The sequence below is a fragment of the Tarenaya hassleriana genome, unplaced genomic scaffold (genome assembly GCF_000463585.1).
Source record: "Tarenaya hassleriana unplaced genomic scaffold, ASM46358v1 Cleome8, whole genome shotgun sequence".
NCBI classification, from domain to species: domain Eukaryota; kingdom Viridiplantae; phylum Streptophyta; class Magnoliopsida; order Brassicales; family Cleomaceae; genus Tarenaya; species Tarenaya hassleriana.
The window spans coordinates 2777374-2798167 of record NW_010970490.1 but is presented as its reverse complement, the minus strand read 5'-3'; the positions used below and the strand labels follow the sequence as shown (position 1 = coordinate 2798167).

Genomic DNA, 20794 nt, shown 5'->3' with positions numbered 1-20794 from the left:
TTGTTCTAGTTATTCTCCAAATTTTATTAGGTTTTGCAACTTCTTCCTTTTGTATGTGTGCATGCTTGACACATATATGAATACATATGTTATGTTTAGATGTAGTTGGGTCAAAAGTGTGGTGAAATTCACGATTATAAAAAAAAAAATTATCATATCATCAAAACATAAATCTTATCCAAACAAAAAAAGGTATAAAAAGAATACAAGTATTAAATTAATCTTAATGATTCAGTTTAGATATTTCATCTTTTGAAAATTTATAACCAATCGGTTAACAAATCAAACAAAAATACACTTATTCTTTACGCTTACCAATATCTAAAAGTACCCAATATTATTTAATCCTAGTTGAACAAAAATAACCAAAAAGGAAAAAAAGAAGAAAAATATGGAAAAAAATACAAACATTACTTATGTTTCATAAATGTTCAATTAAGCTTCCTATTTCATTACAGAAATATTAAAACGAATCACAAAAACTGAGAAAATCACATAGTTTTGTACATGTACCTATATGAGTAAACTTAAATTAAAGTTTCATTAACAAAAAATCAACCTGCAAAATTTAAAAATATCATCTACTTTTTTTGAGTTTTTATGACTCAAATGTATTTTTATGAGAAATTTACTCTATGATTTATATTTACTAATGTTATGGAGAAAAAAATAAAAGAAACGAACTGCCGATTTTCTTTATTTTAAACACATTTGGATTTATCCATAACAACAACAACAACATCGCCTCATTCCCAAGTTCATTCGGAGTCGGCCGCATGAATCCTTCTTCTCCATTCATTTCGATCCCGTGTTAATCCTTTCAGAATCTGCAACACTTCCATATCGTTTCTAATGACATGCTCTCAAGTAAGTCTAGGTCTACCTCTTCTTTTCCTTCCCACCCCTATACATATACTCTCTATTTTTCTAACTGGTGTATCTATCGGCCTATGTTGTACATGTCCAAACCATATTAAAGCCCCTCTCGTACCTTCTCTTCGATACCTATTACTCCTATTTTCTTTCTAATAATCTCATTTCTAATTCTATCAGTCCTTGTGTGCCCGCATATCCATCTCAACATCCTCATCTCGGTCACACTCATTTTAGACATATGTTGCTCTTTCGCCGCCCAACATTCGCTATCATACAATAATGCAATTCTTATGGCGATACGATAGAAGTTTCCTTTCGATCGTAGGGGAACCTTATGATCACAAAGAACCCCCATGGCTTGTCTCCATTTCATTCATCCCGCTTTTATTCTATGACTAACATCTTCGTCGCAACCTCCATCTTTTTGAAGGATTGACCCAAGATATTTAAAATGCGGGTTTTGAGGTATTGATTCTCCTTGCAAGATAACTCCCACATTACTAGAACGTTTTTCACTAAATTCACAATGCATGTACTCCTCTTCGTCCTACTAAGCCTAAAACCCTTACCTCTAATGTACTGATGTCGATCTAGGGGGTTGATCTAATCTTGTTTTATTTCCTAGATTCAACTACCGCAAGTGCACGGGTCAATCGCAGTATCTAGGGTCGAACACAAGGATACGTAGGTATTAGTGATAATGATTACGAATTCTACTCGGTCTCAGTCGGGGTGATAATTATGGTGGTGATGATGTTGATTAAACGTATATAAAAATTTCAGCAAATATAAACAACGGTTTAATACAATTCAATTAAAACATTGTAGGTGTCGGGATTTTATGGATTATGCAAGGTTGTGCCTGCCTCAGACACATTTCTCAATCTTTTTTCTAAACTCGAGTTTTCAAATAATTAAGACATAAGAATGGTTTCTAACCTCAAAATCATTTTTTTGATGGCTCCTCTTGCAGTTTTCCTGACATTAATTATCTTCTCGCTCGCAAGATTTACCATGAATGTGATATCGTGAACTATAATGAGGGTTGGGAGTGTTCGTCACTATAGATGGCACTATCAAAGAGCAGTTCTCCGAGTACCACTATGCGAAAGAGATACATGAATGAATCGAACGCATCGGAATGAAAGAAATTTGAGGATTGTATGTAGGTATGGTACTATACGGTCTAAGATATTATATTTATATATAATACACTATATTTCTTAAGATATTTCGTATCACTATTTAGAAAAAAAAGGTAATGTAAATAAAATGATATATTTGACGAAAGTATTGAATTACACAGTCTCCTTCTGCATAGTCTTTGTGATAATTTATTGATTATTTATACGATTTAAAATTATATATTATTTAGATTCAAAACAAATATAAAGTTTTTAAAATTTGATTCTATTATGAAAGTTGTTGAAAAGATAAAAAATCACAGAAAATATATAAACTAGTAAAAATATCAAATAAATAAATAAATTTTCAAAATACACAATAAATATAAAAATAATTTTCAAAATACAAAACAAATATACCATTTAAAAAAAAACACAATCACTAATGTCGTTAATGGAAGGGATAATCAAAAAAAAAACACTGGACTTTTCAATTTTGACAAAACAAACACTGAACTTTTTTTTTGTCAAATAAATACCAAACTTTTTTAATGAAACAAAAAAATATCTGAACTCTTTGTCGATTAACAAATTAGACAAAATGTGTTGATGTGTCATTCAAAAGTGCAAACATGGCATATGGGAGATTTTTTAGCTTCGCTACGTCGGATTACACATCAGAATAAATTGACACGTATACAAAATTGGTTAAATGATTTGGTATGGAATAGACCGGTGCAATGAACCGATTAAATGAAAGAAACCCTAAATTGGATAATTTATACCCAAAATCGAACAGAAAAAGAGTGTGTTATTTGCTTATCAGAGCCACCAGACACGATTGTTCTTCCTAATGATATCTCGATATTCTGATGAGGTAACCATGACAATTACTAGAAATTATCACTGTCATTAACAAAAAAAAAAATAGATTCGTTGTATTAGTTTATATATTCTTCTTTTTATGTCGCAACAATGTAAAGGAATGAAATCTACAGGCCAAAAAAAATATTCTAATTTTTCAATTACAATAATAGAAAAGTATGAAATACATGGAGCATATTGAAGCATCCTGTTGTGGAAATTGTTTATAGCCCACACAGGAAAATCTAAATAAATATTTGAAGTTTTTCAATTTTTTCTAAACAATTTTAAAAATACCAAATAAATATAAAAATAATTTTCAAAATACAAAACAAATATACCATTTAAAAAAAAAAAACACAATCACTAATGTCGTTAACGGAATGAAAAAATTTAGCCACGGAGACTGACATGATATCTCGTTATTCTGATGAGGTAACCACGACAATTACTAGAAGTTATCACTGTCATTAACAAAAAAAAAAATAGATTCGTTGTATTATTCATAGTAAATTATGTAAACTATGATATTCTCCTTTTTATGTCGGAGCACGGTAAAAGAATGAAATCTACAGGCCAAAAAAATATTGCATATTGAAGCATCCTGTTGTGGAAATTGTTTAGAAAAATCCAAATAAATATTTGAAGTTTTCAATTTTTTCTAAACAAATCGAATTTTATAAATATTTTATTTTTTAAAACCAATTGTTAACATGAAATTAGGATACTATTATGTATAGCAAAAGTGTATAAATAGTGCAATCCTCATACATATTTCTCTACTCTTTCAAAACTCGAGTTTTCATATAAGTAAGATATAAGAATATGGCTTCTAACCTCAAAATGAATTTTTCGATGACTTGTGTTGCAGTTTTTCTGCTTCTTGTTGCCTCTACATCCGCAAGATTTACCATCAAAATTTCGGAATCCGAAATCCAAACCATCTGCTCAAAGGCAAAGAATTCCGAGTTTTGCCAAACGTTCTTCAAATCAAAACCCGAAACCGCACAAGCAGATCTTTCGGCCATAGCCAAACTGACTGTCGATTCCGCACGTAAGAGTGCTTCGGGGACTCATGCGGAGATCGAATCACTTCTCCAACAAGCGTCTGATCCTAAGTCAAAGGAGGTCTACACCTCATGCTTGGAGAATTATGACAGTGCTACAACGAATTTAGACGATGCCTTCAAAGCTTTGGCCGGAGGCGATCCAGGTACCGTGAACGCCAAAGTCTCGGCCGCAATGACAGAAGCAGATACATGTAAGGGAGATTTGGTCGGTGTCTCACCCGATCCATCCTCGCTTGTGAAGGGAATCGAAGAGTTGGAGAATGTGTCGAGCATCGCTTTGGTCGTTTCCAACATGTTGCCCAAATAGGAGTTTTTCTCATGTTTGTTTGCATCCAAGCTTTCGTCGTATTCGACGCATAATTGCGATTGAATATATTTTAATAAAATAATATCCATCATATCAAAACGTAAGTCTCTTCTAAACACAAAAAAAAAAGATGTGAAAAAGAAGATAGAAATTAATGATTATTTAATTTTAATTGATTCAGTTCAGATAAGATATTTCAGATTTTGAACATTTATAACCAACCGGTTATTTCAAAAATAAACAAACCGAATAAAAATACACTTATTTGGTTCGATTAATACTCGAAATAACTGAACCGAATGACTATCTTACACTTACCAATAACTATAAATATTCAATAGTATTTGATCCTATTTGAACAAAAATATCCAAAAAGAAGAAAAAAGATAAAAATGGCTTCTAACCTCAAAATCAATTTTCTGTCGACTCCTCTTATAATTTTTCTGCTACTTGTTATCTCTTCATCCGCAAGATTTATCACGAAAGTTTCGAAACCCGAAATCGGTACCATCTGCTCAAAGGCAAACAGTACAAGAAACATTCGAGATTATGACAGGAAAAATTCGTTATAATTATAAAAGAAACGTCGTAATTAATAATTTACGACGGAATTCGACGGACAAATTTCCGTCGGTCGCTGTCGCTAACACATGTCTACGTTCTTTTTTTCTTAGGTAGAAAGCCTAAAATAAAGCCTTTATTGATTAATCCATTCATCAAAGGAACGCAATTCTACTACTAGAGTTTGAAACTAATAAATAAATTAACGATATACTAAATATAAAAGTTACTCTTTATATAAATGATCATATCTCTAAAATATTATAAATGTATATATGCATCTAGCACTATATTTGTAAGATATTCCGTATCACTATTTAGAAAGAGAAAAGGTCATGTAAAAAAATATATATTTGACGAAAGTATTGAATTATATTCTCCTTCGGCCACCGAGACTGATGAGGTAAACATGTCAATTACTAGAAGTTATTATAAAATTGCACTCTCAATAATAATGTTATTAACAATAATGGAAGTATTTATACAAGGTTGTTAGGGTTAATAATAGTAAAGCAATATTTACGTCAAATATGTCTATAGTTACCACGTCATTAACAAAAAATGAAAAGAGAAAAATCAGATTTGATAGTATTATTCATGATAAATTTTGTAACCTAATGATATTTTTCTTTTTATGGTTCTGCCGTCGCGACACCGTAAAGGAATGAAATCTATAGGTTAAAGAAAAATATTATGATTTTTCAATTAGAATAATAAGAAAGAATTATATACATGCATGGATCATATTGAACCAGTGAAATTGTTTAGCCTACATATATTTGCACATATTTCTCTACTCTTTTGAACATTGATTTTTTTTTTTATATCGTTAAGACATAAGAAAATGGCTTCTAATCTCAAAATCAAATTTTTGATGGTTCCTCTTGCAGTTTTTTTGCTTCTTCTTGCCTCTGCGTCCGCAAGATTTACCAACAAAACTTCGAAATCCGAAATCCAAACCATATGCTCAAAGGCGAAAAATCCCGGGTTTTGCCAAAGGTTCTTCAAATCAAAACCCGGAACCGCACAAGCAGATCTTCCTGGCCTGGTCAAACTCACCGTCGATTCTGCACGTCAGACAACTTCAGGTACTCTCATAGAGATCATATCACTCCTGGATAGAGTGCCTGATCCTAACTCAAAAGAGAACTACAGCTTATGCATAGAGAATTATGGCAGTGCTAAAGCGAATTTAAACGACGCCCTGAAAGCTTTGACTAGAAGTAACCCTGGTACCGTGAACATCAAAGTCTCGGCTGCGATGGCGGACGTGGATTCGTGCAAAGATGGTTTGGTTAACGTCTCACCCGATCCATCGTCGATCTTGAAGGGAATCGAAGAACTTGAGAATGTGTCGAGCATTGCTTTGGTCATTTCCAACATGTTGGCCAAGTAGGGTTTTTTCTCCTCTTAGCGTGCAAGATTTGTTGTATTGAAGGAATAATAATATCTGCCGTGTCTCTTTCGGTGAAACAATGTTTATCATAAAAAAATTTATAAATGATTCCTTAGCTTTCGATCTGCCGAAGAAATGTGAATGTGAAGTCATACGTATCTATTTATATCATCAATCAATTATTCTCATATGCGAGATTTATCGCTTCAAAATCTGAAATCAAAATCATCTGTTCAAAGGAAAAGAATCAACTTCAACAGCAGTTCCTTCGGATCTAATGAAAAAATGTAGCTGGATAGATGATCCGGTGAACTTTCAAATTATCAAAAAAAATTTATTAACTTGGAAGTTCATCGGACCCAACTATATCTTCCAAGATTCGGAGGCAGTCTTTGTACCACAATTAAATTACGCATTTCTTTGTACCTCAGTTATCTCAATTAACGTTGTTAACGGTCGAGGTGCAATTTGATAATTTTTTTTTAGATAAATCGCGTATTTATAATTTTATATGAAATTGTCATGTACTCGGTAATTTTTAAAGAACTGATATTATATATGATTTTTTGAAATGAATCATATATATATTCTCCCGTTACGTACAGCACTAAAGGAATGAAGTCAATCTGTCTGCCAAGAAAAATATGCAGAATTTTCGGTTACAAGAGTAAGAAGAATATTAAAGGAATGGATAACACTGAATACGCATAGTGCCAGCCTATATATACACACATACATATTTCCCAACTCTTTCAAACCCCCAAGTGTTCAAAACATTTAAGACACAACACATGGCTTCTGACCTCAAAACCAGTTTCCTTCTGGTTCCTCTCGCAGTGTCTCTGCTTCTTGCTGCTTCCTCCTCGTCCGCAAGATTCCACACGAAACTTACGGATCCCGAAATCAAAGCAATCTGCTTCGAGTCGGATAATGCGAGGTTTCGCTACGAGTTCTTCACCGCAAAAGCGGATCTTCCCGGCCTCGTCAAACTCGCCATCAGTTCCGCCCGCCATATTGCTTCGGGAACACGGAATCAGATCGAGTCTCTCGCCCAGAAAGCGTCCGATCCTCGTTCGAAGAAGGTCTATACATCGTGCTCGAAGAATTTCGAAGATGCTAAAACGATTTTAGACGATGCCCTCAAGGCTTTGCCGGCAGGCGACAAAGACGCATTGAGCGTCAAAGTCTCGGATGCGAAGATGGAATCAGACACGTGTAAAAGAGATTTGACCAGTGTCTCGCCCGATCCGTCCTCGGTCCGGAAGGAAATCGAATATCTCGAGGATGTGTCTGCCGTTGCATTGGTCGTTATAAGGGCCTGTCTAGATCTATGTATAGGATAAGCCGGTTCGATGGACCAAAATCTATGGCCTTTTTATAAATAAATAAAAAGTAATTATTAATGTCGATATATGATTACAAATGACTATAATCGTGATGGAAAAACGACTGTTGTGTTTTATTAAATAAATGAAAAGATTTATTCTGTAAAAAAAATCAGCCTTATAAGGAAAAAAAAATCAAAATTTTCAATTTCAAGAATAATAAAACATAGAATAATTATTTTGTGCACTCTTTGCATACGTTTTTCAACTCAGTTTCATATAATTAAAGATACAAGAATAATTAAAGATTCAAGAATGGCTTCTAACCTCAAAAACCAATTTTCTGCTGGCTCCTCTTGTACTTTTTCTTGTTGTCTCCTCTGCAAGATTTACCATCAAAGTTTCGGAAAACGAAATCAAACCGAGACATAAATCCCGGGTTTTGCATAAAATTCTTACAACCAAAAACCGAGACAGCGAAAGCATATCTTCCCGCCTGGCCAAACCCATCATCGGTTCCGCACGCCAAAGCGCAACTAGAACACTGAAGCAAATCGGTTCAAATATTGAGAAAGCAACCGATCGTCGTTCGAAGTTGGTCTACAACTACAAGTCATGCTCAGTGAACTATGGACTTGCTGTTTCTGGTTGAGACGTGCCCCAAGTCTTTGGCGAGAGGAGACGGGGATTCATTGAACACGAATGCCTCGGGTGTGATGAACGAGGCGAATATGTCCTGAGGAGATATGGTTAATGTCTCGCCCGATCTGTCCTCGTTCGCGAAGGAAATGGAAGATTTATTCAATGTGTGTAGCATTATCTTGGTCATTTCCACCACGTTGCCGCTTAAGTAGGATTCACTTGTCTCTTGTGCTGAAGAACTATCGAGTATCGCTCGTGAAACGAGATTTATGGTACCGATATACAAGTCTATTCTGCAAGTTTACTGATGAACAAGGTTGTGTAAACCCAATGTGGTCGTGTCAAAAAGGCGCAGGACCCAACGAAACCCGATACGAGCGAAAAGGCTTCGGGACCACAACAAGCATATAACATTAACCGGGCGGATATCCTACCGATACGACGAAACCGGATACCCTGGCTAGGCTTCCGTACCACTTTTCGCGTGTCGACTCCTGATTGGCCCAACCCATCGACATCACCGAAACTTCCTTTTAACAAAGCAAGCGTTAAATACCACTGGAACCATCCTTAAAAGCCTTATCAACAACACCCATAACATTTCAACCAAAAATAAAAACTAAATAAATCGTGGGAGGACTATACTGCCATCTGTTTTCTCGCATGAATCTGAAAATTGAGGGGCAAATCAAGGGCAAAACGGTAAAATCACACAACCAGCAGCAATAAACCATAGAAATTTAGAGTAAAATCTCCACCCGCTATCCGAAAGGTGTCACCATGGAGTAATTTTTGTCAAAATACTGAAATTAGCCTAAAACACCGAGTTACTAGAGGCATTTACTAGAGCTGTGTCCCACATAGATTACATTGAAAAAAGCAACAAGATCATCGTCATAGGTTTCGGTTAGATCGGATCGGACGGTGATTAGGCCTCCACGGTTTCGGCCTTCTTCGCCGGAGAGCAGACGATCCAGGCAAAGCCGTACGGATCCTTGACCTTTCCCTGGACGCCTTCGCCGCAGCACGCCCCGGCTTCTCCCTCAACCACTTCTCCGTCCTTCACAGCTCCGGCGGCAACAGCTTTGGCGACGGCGCCTTCCACGTCTTCGGTCTCGAGGCACAGCGCCATGGAGTGTCCCTCGGTCTTCCCGCTGGTCAACGTAAAAAGATGTCCACACTCAACACCAAACATACTCACCGAATTAACTAAATCAGCAGGTTGTTGAAAAATCGTCGCGTAGACAAACCAAAATCATCATCGCCGAGCAGTATCCGTCGCATGTATTTCAAACTTCTAGAAAAACTCACCGCAAGGAGCGAAACACAGATCTATCTATACGAGAAACCGAAAATGTACAAACGCAAAAAGAAGAGAAACAAGGGAATCAAGTCTTCAACTACCATGAACACGAACGGAAAACAAGACGACAGAGGAGAAAGAGAGAGAGAGAGAGAGGGTATGTACTTACAAAGTAGCAGAGTCACCGGAGGCGTCGGAAACGAGGAACGTAAAGCCAGCGAGTTGAAGCTCAGCCGAGAGGATGTGAGGGAGCTCTTGGTCTGCCTTGCGCTTAGGGTGCAGAGAACGGCCGATCTCCACAGCACCAAACGCAGACTTGTAGAACTGAACCGCGTCGGCGGCTTTGGGAGCCTCCACCGTCAACTGCAGCTTGAACGCCGAGAAATTCACCATCTCCTTCGTCGGAGCACCATTAGCACCCTCCTCTTGCGCCATTGCAGAGACAACAAAAGAAAAAGACAGAGGAAGTGCTAGGAACAGGGAAGAGCTCAAACCCTAGGAGAGAGAAAAATTGATAAAGAAGGAAGTTGCAGAGGGGGGAAGACGCGAGGCAAAGCAATTGGTGACTGGCGAGATTGTGTGTATATTTATGGAAGCGGAGAAAGGGAACCGTTTGCAACCTGGTGAAAATTAAAACTGGTAAACAACAGATTTCGCGTCCGTAAACCACCCTTGAGTTTTGAATTATTTACGAATCTGTGCCACTGTTGCCGTTTCAGTCGCTCTTCATAGCCTTTGGGGCTACATACCACACCTCCGCGTGTCTTCACAATACAATTTAAAAAATGGACCGACCAAAAATAAAACTAAAAATAGTATTTTAATAGACAAACATAGATAAGGGATTAATTATGGGTGTACCGTAGGCCTAATTCATTTTGCGGTCGAGTATATTAATCATTAATTTATTTCCGTTTATTAATAAACAAGATAAAAAAAATTTAATCAAGTTTATATGAATTTTGTGGAAATTTATTCTAATCTTGTTTCTTAAATTAATTATTGATAGACAACAAGTATTTATATCTCTTTCTATTAAAGCAATCTAAATCAAATCACACATATTTTAAATCGGTCTCAATGAACATATTATATAAGCATATATAATATATAATATATACATATATTGATAGAGACGTGAAAACGGTCTATATTGTGTGCATGGTTTCATAAAATTGATTAGATGTTGATGGGTCTCATTTAACGTTCTGTTCGTCTTCAATGGTATTCTGTCCTTTTTTTAACATTTTATCAAAACATTTAAGATCCAAATGTAAGAAGTACCTAAGACAAGTACGGAACTAGAACGCGATCTCTTCAAGAACTTGTAACGTCTTCTGGTGAACCTGCGTGCAAAATATAGAACGGCAAATCAAAAAAAACTTTCCATGAAATACATTCTCGATACGATCCATATACGGTTTTTTCAACAAGAACTCAGTATACATTCTTGATACGATCCATATACGGTTTTTTACAAAGAACTCACCCATTCTAGATGCTGAGCTGTGATGCCCGAGACGTTACCCGAGTATATACCGCCCAATACCTAATCAATTCAAGTGAAAACGTCAAACCCGGATGGAAAAATTCCATCTTGAACATTGGCTTTAAGCCCATTGAGTGATAACAACGATCTAAAATGTTACCTTTGTGACAGTTTCCAGAAACATTCCCGGTCGAACGGGAAGTGGTTTCCGTCCAGTAACACTTCCCTGGATCATATACAAGAAAGGCCGATCATCAGTAAATAATCCTGCCCCCAATGTTTTTACAACACAATTATGTGCAAGCTGATGGAACATACTCTTCCGTTTATTCCGCTTTGCCGTCTTCCTCGAGTAGAAGAACCCTCCTCATCGTTACTAGGATCATCATCAGCACCTTCGTTCTTCCCTTGCATCACGTCTTTAATCATTTCCTGTACCGTCTTTCCAGGTTTAAGAGCCACCAATTTGGTCAAGAAATTCACCTGCATCGGTAAACATGGAGGTTTCATGTTTTAACCCTCTTCAAGAGAGCTGAATGGGAGAAAAGAAAAGGGTCATGAACCTCTGATTCGGGCAGAGTAGAGAAACCTCGGTCGTTTCTCTCGTCGAGTATACCCCCTCCCATCATGTTACGTGCTTCCTCTCTGATCAAAACAAGCCTTGCAAGGAGCTTTCGATCTGGAACAACCGGCCTTGTTTCCATCGTCTGCAAAAGTTCTTTCATTTAAGTTTACTTACATTCTCTGAAATGACTAGGGACAGCTTATTCAAGTTTCAGTTAGGTTATTTGGCTTATAGAAAAATTATAAACATTCTGTTTATATATTGAATTCGGTTTGGTTTGGTTTCAGTTCTAACTCATTTCAAGGAAGTTTTCAGTTTTTCTATTAATTTTTTATACCCAGTTCAGTTCGGGTTCGTTTTTTTTTTGTTTTAGAGAAATCATATCCATTTGGTTCTTGTATCAGTCTGTGTTATTCGGTTCAAATTGGCTCGGTTATTCGGTTATTAACCAAATAAGTCACCCCTAAAAATGACTATCCCATCATAAATAAACAAGCTTAGCTAGTATATACAAACCTCTAGCAAGTCATCAGCTTGGTTGGCAATGTCGTTAAGATTTGCCCCGGGTATGTGAAGTTTAGTGCCATTGCCGCTTTCAAATGCACCGCCACCAGCAGCCACCCGACGCAAGAGCTCATGTCTACTTTCCTTCTCGGGGGTTCTACAGAGCAAACCAATCACTTGTACCTGAGAACGGCAAAGTTTAGGCAAATCAAAGCCATGAAAAAGAGGTTGCATTTGCATAACAATCTTGACGATGAAGAACATGCTTAGCTAAATTCTTACTTACATGAGGAGGGCATTTTCTCGTAAGATGGGATAACACGGTCTCCTTCACAACCTCTAGTATCGACTTCCGCTGAACTCACACAGTACCACCCAGTGTTAAGAACTTAGAACTTAGATTCTTGTTCCCATTTTGAAATTACAACCACAGTATCAGACAAGAAATAACATTTGCAGGTCTGCACAAAGAAACTCATAAATGACAGAGGTAACAACCTCGAAATCAATCGAACATATACAAATTTAAGCCCAAAGACAGCGCCGATTCTGCCGAATTCACACTAATTTGATTATAATGCATGCTAAGCCTGAAATAAAAACTGCAGAAGATCATGCAATTGCAGTGAAGAAACCAAGGACTTCAAACCAGCTGAACCAAATGTAAAACTCACTCAGCTAGGGAATATAACAAGGATCCCACATGTTCAGTGTGCACTTGTTTTTTTTCCCCATGGAAATCCATAATCAGTCCAGGTTTTTCTACTCACAGTCAGAGATGTATATTCACAGAGAAATTTCCGGGAAAATGCAGATACAAGTCGAAGAACAGGGAAATCGAAAGAGTACCCTATCATCTTGGTCTTTCTCCGCGAGTTGGATCATGTAATCAAGAGCCATCATAAATCCGGACTCCATTTCATCAACCCTTTTCCCTATAACTCCTTGTGCCGCCAATTCAACTGCCACATTCTCGGACGCTTCATTCATGTTCATATCTTCCAACTACACGAGGAAGGAACATTGAAACATAATCATTACACAACAACAAACAAGTGGACTCACTTATATGATAATATCAAGAACTGAAAGGTGAAACCAATGTTCATGGAAATTACCTAACGTACTGCCTATCAGGTGTTCGATGAAATGCCAATTAATGCAAACTAGATTTTGTTCGAAAGGCAACGAGACAAACACAAACCCAGATGAAAAATTACGAAGTAAAACCGATTGAAGCGTGAAAGGACATACGAGGGTGATCATTTCTTCAAGAACGGAGGTGACTTGTTCACCTCCTTTAAGGAGAGCCTGGTACTGGGCCTCGTCGAGCTTATCGCCGTCGACATTAGATTTACTCTGATGGATTCCGCCTCGTTCGAACAATTCTTCCTCAGAATATCCACCACCGACTTCATAAGGGGCGCAAAAGCGAACCAGACGCTTTGTCTTCTTGACTCGGTTTGTTTGGATTGAACAGGAGCGGAGAGGAAGGGAAAAAATTATAGGGGAAACCAGAGATTCTTTTGTTGGTGGAGATGGGGAGGAAAAGAATTGGAGATTTATACTCTGTAGCATACTTTTGATTTGTCGATTGGACTGTGAATTGTGAGGTTTTGGGTTTAAGCGGAGGGAGACTAAGGAAGCCGACGATGGTGAGATGAGAACTGAGAACGGATAAATTACCAAAAAAAAATTAATGAATGGGAAAAAAATAACGCCGTCTGTGGGGATCGAACCCACGACCACATGGTTAAAAGCCATGCGCTCTACCGCTGAGCTAAGAAGGCAGACGTGTTTATCAATCATTCTTCATAATAAATTCTGGTCTTGCTAAATTTTTTCACAAAATAAATATTTTTGTAATAAAAACTGAATTCGAAATAAATCCAAACGATATAATTTTTAAAACCTAAAAATAACCGATGCAAATTGCATAACAGTTGCAATAAGCTATTTTTAAAAAAAAAGATATGGACGGCGTACATGTATAGCATGCATAGTCATGTGTTTCATTTATGATGCATGGTGTGATAATGAGAACGAGCGAGCGAAATAGCGCAGCAAGGATTCGCTTCATATTGGCATCAATTACTGGCAATCTTACTATCATCTTCCATATATATACACACACACATATGCGTTTTTTATCTTCTTTTTGGTCTCTCGCTTTTTTGACAACTGGTGTTCGACCTCTCCCCAAATGTCTATTTCTAGTAAAACCCTACAAAAAATAAAAATATAATTATATTTTGAATTAAATCCGGTTTAAAAATAGACATTATCAAAAATATCCTTACTTTGCTATTTTCATTTCAAGATATATCATTCTCCAACTGTGACTCTATGATCCATGTGACCAGAAATATAATCTTGATCATTTTGGTCATAACGTTAAATTTATGATGATCACACACTCATTCATTATGTTCATATCTTATATATCTCATTAATTATTTGATAAAAAATTTATAAATTCAATGTTATGAGCAATATGACCAAGATTAAATTTCTGGTCACATGGTCACAGTTGGAGAATGGTATGCATTGAAGTCAAAATAGCAATATCAATGTATTTTTTATATAATGTTGTTTGAAAACCAATTATGTATTTAAAAAATAAAAAATAACAAAAATTGAAATGATTTTTAAAAAAAATATATTGGAAAGAGAAATAGTACACTCTCTTATTGCTATAGAAACTGAATTAGATGATGAAGAACAAATAAGAACCAAAAACTCTCTTATTATTACATTTTTTTGGTTACTTAAACAATGATACAAGTAAATAGTTATTGATAGTGGTACATGAAAAAATTATATTTGAACATTTGAAATGAGCTCACGTATTAAGACAACCGTTGGCAAGCTTTGTTGAGAGAACTTGCATAATCTGAAATTTCTTATTCTTCTTTAAGTTTCCAACATTCATATTTTTTTTTTTTTGCTTCAACATCTATTTTTCTCAACCGAAAATGAGTATATTTATTTATCTAAACCATATTTAAAAAGAATACAAGTCAAAACCCAAAATATTTGTTTACAGCTAAAGTAAAAATTGCACGTTTAAATACAAAAATATATAACTCAAACGGAATAGATCGAGTGATGTAACTAGTTGAGAAAGTAAGGATGATCTATCTCATATCTCAAACATACAATGTAATTGTAGAAAAAGTTATTTTTCGATTCATAATAGATATAGTTGGGCCGAAAATCTAATGAACCAATCTGAATATTAAAAAATTACAAAAAAATATATAAGACTGGTTATCATATTTTATATTAGAGTCATGCATACTCCGAGTTTTAAATTTTATTTTCATTTTTTATAATAAAATAACCCTATTTCTAAAACTGCTTATTTGTAATATTGTTTTTAAAAAGAAGATATGAAATATGGGGAATTCGATATCGGGCCATGCCTAAAAAGGTATAGTAATCTGGTGGTTGGTCCCGGAAGTCACATGGATGGTTATCTCATGGCCACCTTTGTGCTTATTTTGCCTAATCTTTTCATGCCCTCGGATCCATCACTTGCCCCACAAATCAAAATTTATGATTAATTAAAACAAATTATATTTCTATTAAGCATAATAAATTTTCTAAAAAGAGATAAATAGTTTAAAAATATAGACTCCCGACAAAAAATGAGAAATAAATGCATGTAGATTTCAGCTATATAATCGAACAAAAACAAATAATTTGAATCGAATTTAACCCGAATAATGATAATGAAAACCAAATCAATGTAATTTAGAGGATGCATAACTATATAAAAAATAAATATGATTTTAAAATCAATTGAATATAACTTTTTTTTTATATCAAATTGATTGAACTCTAGTCATATATAGATTTAATGTAAAAATAACGTAAAAGATAGAACAAAAGATATCTCGATTGTTTTGTGAAATTCAAGAAATATATCGAGAAGAAAATACAGTTATTGATTGTTTGGTGAAGCCTGCATTAGAAAGAGAATTGGGTTTAAAATGGTTGGATTATCCTCTATCTATTGTTAGAACAAATTTGACGACGAATTAGATCCAAATCTTTGTCGAAAAAAGAGTTTGATTATTAGATTAAATCACTCTGAAAAAAATAAAAAAATATATATTTTATTAATATAAACGAATTTTAACCGTATCTAAATAAAAATCGAATAAAATTGAAATCAATATAAATTTTAAATGCCCATAATTTTTTTAGAAATAAAAATAATACATAATCCAATATAAAACTGAAATCAATACAAATTTTAAATGCCCATATTTTTAATATATATTTAAATAAAATGGAATATACTTAAACTTTGTACCATTTCTTTTTCATATAAATCATTAATGCAGAGACTCTTATCACAGAACTAATAAAATATGGAGATTATTTTTTTAACTCCGAAGTCAAAGTAAGGAAAATTCAAATATCACTTCTAGTGAACTGAGTTTGAACATTTTAATTTAATCCACCACTTTAATAACTAAAGACCCGAAACGACCGTTACATTTGCCTCCATTTAAGTTTTTTTCAGGCGACGGTCCAACTACTCTGTTATTCCATATTTACCCTTCTCAATCGTCACACCTCCCAAAGGGTCAGGGGTAAATCCGGTAATTCATAAAATTCAAACGTCACCGTGGTCCCCGCAACGGCCAGTGTGATGGGCTCACATTTTCCTACCCACACGACAAAAGGCGACGTGAAAATTTTAAATGAAAGAAGCTCCCGAAAAAGCTAAGGACAGATTGGTCAATTTTTTTGAATTCTCTCTTCCCTTCCCTTCCCTGGACAGCTCTTACATCCTCCATTGCCACCAAGTTCCACGTACTGTTCTCTGCTTCTGCGTTTCAGAGTCGACGAGGAAGAAGATCTTTCTTGTCTTCAGACATCGATCGGGACTTTCTGATCGGAGTTTCGTCGGCAAAATGTCTGGCTACGTCGGGATTTTGGTGTCGGATCCATGGCTGCAGAACCAGTTCACGCAAGTGGAGCTTCGGAGCTTGAAATCTCATGTACGCTTCCTTCACTATGATTGAATGAAATCTCCATTTCCGGTTTCGTTGGTTCTCTCTCGTTTTCTTTTTTCCTCAGCCTTTGATCCGATTGCGTTTTTGTTATTTTTTTTTGGAAGTTTACGAGCATGAGGAGGGAGAGCGGGAAGCTGACTGTGGCAGACCTCGCGTCGAGAATGTCGAGATTGAAAGTGGTGGGAGATCAGAACCTCAGCGAGGAAGAGAGAGCGTCTCTGATCCAAAGTTTCCATCCTAATTTGGACGAAGAAGTCGATTTCGAGTTCTACTTGAGGGTCAGTATGTTTCATGAAACCTCTGATTCCGTTTCTATAGATCTCTGTGTCTTATCAGAGTGTTCATAAACCGATCTGATATATATATCTCATGTTCAGTTGTAGATTGATTCGACGAGACACGAATCCTGTTTTTCTTAACACAGATTTTTATAGATTCCTGAGATGGAATCTTGATTTTCTTGGTTGAATTGGTGTTTGCAGGTCTATCTGAAACTTCAAGCGCATGTCAGCGCCATTATCGGGAGCGGGGCGAAGAACTCATCAGCGTTCCTCAAGGCTGCGACCACCACTTTGTTGCATACGATTAGCGATTCTGAAAAGTCCTCCTACGTCGCTCACATCAATAACTACCTCGCTGGAGACGCATTTCTCAAGAAGTACTTACCGATCAATCCCTCCTCGAACGATCTCTTTGAGATAACGAAAGATGGCGTTCTGCTTTGGTAATCATCCTTTGATTTCGACCTGCTTGTTCTGTTCTGATGACCCGTTTGGTTCATCTGTCTTATTGATGATAAGATTCTGGGTTGCTTATTGGTGGAATGCAGTAAGCTTATAAACGTGGCGGTTCCAGGGACGATCGATGAACGGGCAATTAATACCAAGAGTATGCTTAATCCATGGGAGAGGAACGAGAATCATACGCTGTGCCTCAACTCTGCCAAGGCAATCGGATGTACTCTGGTTAATATTGGAACCCAAGATATCATCGAAGGAAGGGTATGATGTAAATCCATTGACATGAAAAAAAAAACAGTTAACGCAATGGCATTGCGTCACAATTTTTGTAAATTTTGGTGATGGGTCATAATTAACGTGATCGTTACTTTCAATTTTCAGCGTCATCTTGTGTTGGGGTTGATTTCTCAAATCATCAAGGCAAGGATAAATTTACAAGAGATTTCGGGTTTGATATCATTGATTCTGTTTTCCATGACATTGTGACAATCTTCCTTGTGGTTCTGCTGTCTAGATACAATTGCTAGCGGATCTCAACTTGAAGAAGACTCCCCAGCTGGTGGAACTGGTCGGTGATAGTAAGGTAATACAGCATTTTATCTGAAGAGCTGGTGCATTTTGTTTTATGTTGCTTTGGAACAAGGTTGATCAGCTGTTTCTTTTCAACTTCTTTTCAAACTACTAAAATAAACAGGAGGTGGAAGAGCTGATGAGTCTACCACCTGAAAAGATCCTATTGAGGTGGATGAATTTTCAGCTAAAGAAATCTGGATACAAGAAAACGGTCACAAACTTCTCGTCTGATGTAAAGGTACTGCAAAGATCAACAACTGGTTTGGTTTGCCACTCATTTCTGGTTGATGATGCGGACTCCTTATGTTCTCATGCTTGTGCAATGTGATATATTTGCTGCAGGATGCCGAAGCTTATGCTCATCTTTTAAATGTATTGGCGCCAGAGCATGGTAATCCATCAACATTGGTTGCCAAAAACCCTTTTGAAAGAGCGAAGCTTGTTCTCGAACATGCAGACAGAATGGGCTGCCGAAGATATCTGACTGCCAAGGATATAGTTGACGGTTCCCCGAATCTCAATCTTGCTTTCGTTGCGCATATTTTCCAGCACAGGTAAACAGATCCATACTAAATACATCCATGGGATTCATGTCGAATGGAAGATATACTAATTTTTGTTGCAGAATCTAATTACCATGTTTTCTTTTGTGGCAGAAATGGGCTCTCAACCAAGAATAAACAGATATCTTTCCTTGAAACTCTACCGGACGACACCCAAATATCCAGAGAAGAAAAAGCATTCCGGTTTTGGATCAATAGCTTTGATGGTTCTCTCTACATTAACAATGTTTTTGAAGATCTCAGAGACGGGTTAGTGATCGTTAGCGCCGAGCAGAGCGTTAAAGGAAAATATGTTTTTCGATTCTAAGGCAGGGTGAGTTGGTGCAGGTGGATACTGTTGCAGACACTGGAAAAGGTGTCCCCAGGAATTGTTAACTGGAAAGTAGCAAACAAGCCTCCAATCAAACTGCCATTCAAGAAAGTGGAAAACTGTAACCAAGTGGTGAAACTGGGGAAGCAGCTCAAGTTCTCCTTGGTTAACATCGCTGGAAACGACATCGTTCAGGGAAACAAGAAGCTCATACTTGGTAAAGTCTCTGTCTCTGTCTCGGTCTGTGTCAGTGTTCCAACATAAACACGAAATTGTACGATCTCTTGCAATGCTGACTTGAGTCATTCATCAGCTTACTTGTGGCAACTGATGAGATGCAACATCCTCCAACTTCTTCGGAACTTGAGATTCCATTCTTATGGGAAGGAAATCACTGACGTCGATATCTTGGAGTGGGCAAACACGAAAGTGCTAAACAACGGGAGCCAAAGCCGTATGAATAGTTTTAAGGTACCAAGCTCGTAGTTCAGGCCGTACGAATAAATTTTAATGTATTAGTTACTAGTTAGGTATAAATGCCGTTAATTTGAATACACACAGGACAAGAGCTTGTCCGCCGGTACATTTTTCCTCGAGCTGCTTAGTGCAGTGCAACCGAGATCAGTGAACTGGAGTCTAGTCACTGGTGGAGTATCTGGTAAGTGTTATACACACATCGCTACACACATACACCTCTACACGTGTGTATATACATGTATACGTATATGTATGTATGTATGATTATATTGTTCGACGGGACTCAACGCAGATGAAGAGAAAAGGATGAACGCGACCTACGTCATCAGCATCGCTAGGAAACTCGGGTGCACAATATTTTTGCTTCCTGAAGATATAATTGAGGTATTTCTCCTTCATTTTTTTATTCCTTGTTTTCATTGCTTAAACCAATAGAACGATGAAAGAAAATTCTGAACTAGAATTTGTCTTTTTTTCTTTCCAAAATGAAATATCATTTAAATTTTTGATTTTTTTCTTTCGAGAAAGTGATTCTACAAATACTGATTATTGAAGTATTTTTTGATGTGTGGAATCTGTGATTGTATGTAGGTAAACCAGAAGATGATTCTAACATTGACGGCGAGTATAATGTATTGGTATCTGAAACAACCTGTTGAAGACAAACCAACTGCATCTTCTGACAGCGACACCGGAAGTCACTTGGAGACTACATCGAATTCAACGACCGATGATTCTGCTTCTGAATCTTCTTTAGATTAATATGATCTCCTATCTTTCATGCAAATGTGTTTATTTTTAAGAATTTATAATATTATATTCATGGATTGTATTCTTTGAAAAAACGATTTTTGTCATTTGAATAATGATATCATTATTTGAATGGAAAAAGTTATGAGCAGAAGTCGGGACACATTCTAAATTTTGTTTATAACGTTAAAATGTCAAGATGGCCGAGTTGGTCTAAGGCGCCAGTTTCAGGTACTGGTCCGAAAGGGCATGGGTTCGAATCCCATTCTTGACATTTCTTTTTTCCTTTTTCTTTTTTTTTTCCCACTGTTTTTTGCTCTTTTCG

General features: G+C 36.4%; 6 protein-coding genes and 2 non-coding genes across 8 annotated transcripts; 5 read left to right on the top strand and 3 right to left on the bottom strand.

The window, feature by feature from the left end:
* The first annotated feature begins 3695 nt into the window (after positions 1–3695).
* LOC104802648 (pectinesterase inhibitor 2-like) lies at positions 3696–4283 on the top strand. Its single transcript, XM_010526346.1, has one exon. It carries the CDS (start codon positions 3708–3710, stop codon positions 4239–4241), a length of 534 nt encoding a protein of 177 aa, XP_010524648.1. The 5' UTR covers positions 3696–3707; the 3' UTR covers positions 4242–4283.
* A 1363-nt stretch (positions 4284–5646) lies between these two features.
* On the top strand, positions 5647–6198 carry LOC104803096 (pectinesterase inhibitor 2-like). Its single transcript, XM_010526972.1, has one exon. The coding sequence runs from the start codon at positions 5647–5649 to the stop codon at positions 6196–6198; it is 552 nt and encodes a 183-aa protein (XP_010525274.1).
* Positions 6199–6917: 719 nt separating this feature from the next.
* Positions 6918–7554, top strand: LOC104802647 (pectinesterase inhibitor 2-like). The gene has a single exon (XM_010526345.2). The coding sequence runs from the start codon at positions 6990–6992 to the stop codon at positions 7539–7541; it is 552 nt and encodes a 183-aa protein (XP_010524647.1). The 5' UTR covers positions 6918–6989; the 3' UTR covers positions 7542–7554.
* Positions 7555–8858: 1304 nt separating this feature from the next.
* LOC104802646 (uncharacterized protein At5g48480) lies at positions 8859–10047 on the bottom strand. The gene is made up of 2 exons (XM_010526344.2): positions 9638–10047; positions 8859–9319 (listed from the first exon to the last, which is right to left on the bottom strand). Exons 1-2 carry the CDS (start codon positions 9901–9903, stop codon positions 9094–9096), a joined length of 492 nt encoding a protein of 163 aa, XP_010524646.1. The 5' UTR covers positions 9904–10047; the 3' UTR covers positions 8859–9093.
* Positions 10048–10594: 547 nt separating this feature from the next.
* LOC104802645 lies at positions 10595–13703 on the bottom strand. The gene is made up of 9 exons (XM_010526342.1): positions 13281–13703; positions 12876–13031; positions 12313–12381; positions 12039–12209; positions 11521–11664; positions 11276–11440; positions 11118–11183; positions 10958–11017; positions 10595–10814 (listed from the first exon to the last, which is right to left on the bottom strand). The coding sequence occupies exons 1-9, from the start codon at positions 13602–13604 to the stop codon at positions 10770–10772; spliced, it is 1200 nt and encodes a 399-aa protein (XP_010524644.1). The 5' UTR covers positions 13605–13703; the 3' UTR covers positions 10595–10769.
* A 41-nt stretch (positions 13704–13744) lies between these two features.
* Positions 13745–13816, bottom strand: TRNAK-UUU. Its single transcript has one exon. It is a non-coding gene; the product is annotated as a tRNA-Lys (tRNA).
* Positions 13817–16742: 2926 nt separating this feature from the next.
* Positions 16743–20540, top strand: LOC104802644 (fimbrin-2). Its single transcript, XM_010526341.1, has 14 exons — positions 16743–17041; positions 17161–17334; positions 17539–17780; positions 17886–18057; positions 18178–18216; positions 18311–18379; positions 18491–18607; positions 18712–18923; positions 19026–19181; positions 19260–19459; positions 19556–19713; positions 19804–19900; positions 20012–20103; positions 20311–20540. The coding sequence occupies exons 1-14, from the start codon at positions 16955–16957 to the stop codon at positions 20479–20481; spliced, it is 1986 nt and encodes a 661-aa protein (XP_010524643.1). The 5' UTR covers positions 16743–16954; the 3' UTR covers positions 20482–20540.
* Positions 20541–20662: 122 nt separating this feature from the next.
* Positions 20663–20743, top strand: TRNAL-CAG. Its single transcript has one exon. It is a non-coding gene; the product is annotated as a tRNA-Leu (tRNA).
* The last annotated feature ends 51 nt before the right edge of the window (positions 20744–20794 follow it).

Coding starts and splice junctions, on each gene's coding strand:
- LOC104802644 (XM_010526341.1), top strand. CDS start 16,955: ATGTCTGGCTACGTCGGGATTTTGGTGTCGGATCCATGGCTGCAGAAC. Junction 17,042..17,160: donor TTCGGAGCTTGAAATCTCAT/GTACGCTTCCTT, acceptor TTTTTTTGGAAG/TTTACGAGCATGAGGAGGGA. Junction 20,104..20,310: donor TTCCTGAAGATATAATTGAG/GTATTTCTCCTT, acceptor GATTGTATGTAG/GTAAACCAGAAGATGATTCT.
- LOC104802648 (XM_010526346.1), top strand. CDS start 3,708: ATGAATTTTTCGATGACTTGTGTTGCAGTTTTTCTGCTTCTTGTTGCC.
- LOC104802647 (XM_010526345.2), top strand. CDS start 6,990: ATGGCTTCTGACCTCAAAACCAGTTTCCTTCTGGTTCCTCTCGCAGTG.
- LOC104802646 (XM_010526344.2), bottom strand. CDS start 9,903: ATGGCGCAAGAGGAGGGTGCTAATGGTGCTCCGACGAAGGAGATGGTG. Junction 9,320..9,637: donor TCCGGTGACTCTGCTACTTT/GTAAGTACATAC, acceptor TACGTTGACCAG/CGGGAAGACCGAGGGACACT.
- LOC104802645 (XM_010526342.1), bottom strand. CDS start 13,604: ATGCTACAGAGTATAAATCTCCAATTCTTTTCCTCCCCATCTCCACCA. Junction 11,441..11,520: donor CTACTCTGCCCGAATCAGAG/GTTCATGACCCT, acceptor TTACCGATGCAG/GTGAATTTCTTGACCAAATT. Junction 11,184..11,275: donor AAAGCGGAATAAACGGAAGA/GTATGTTCCATC, acceptor TATATGATCCAG/GGAAGTGTTACTGGACGGAA.
- LOC104803096 (XM_010526972.1), top strand. CDS start 5,647: ATGGCTTCTAATCTCAAAATCAAATTTTTGATGGTTCCTCTTGCAGTT.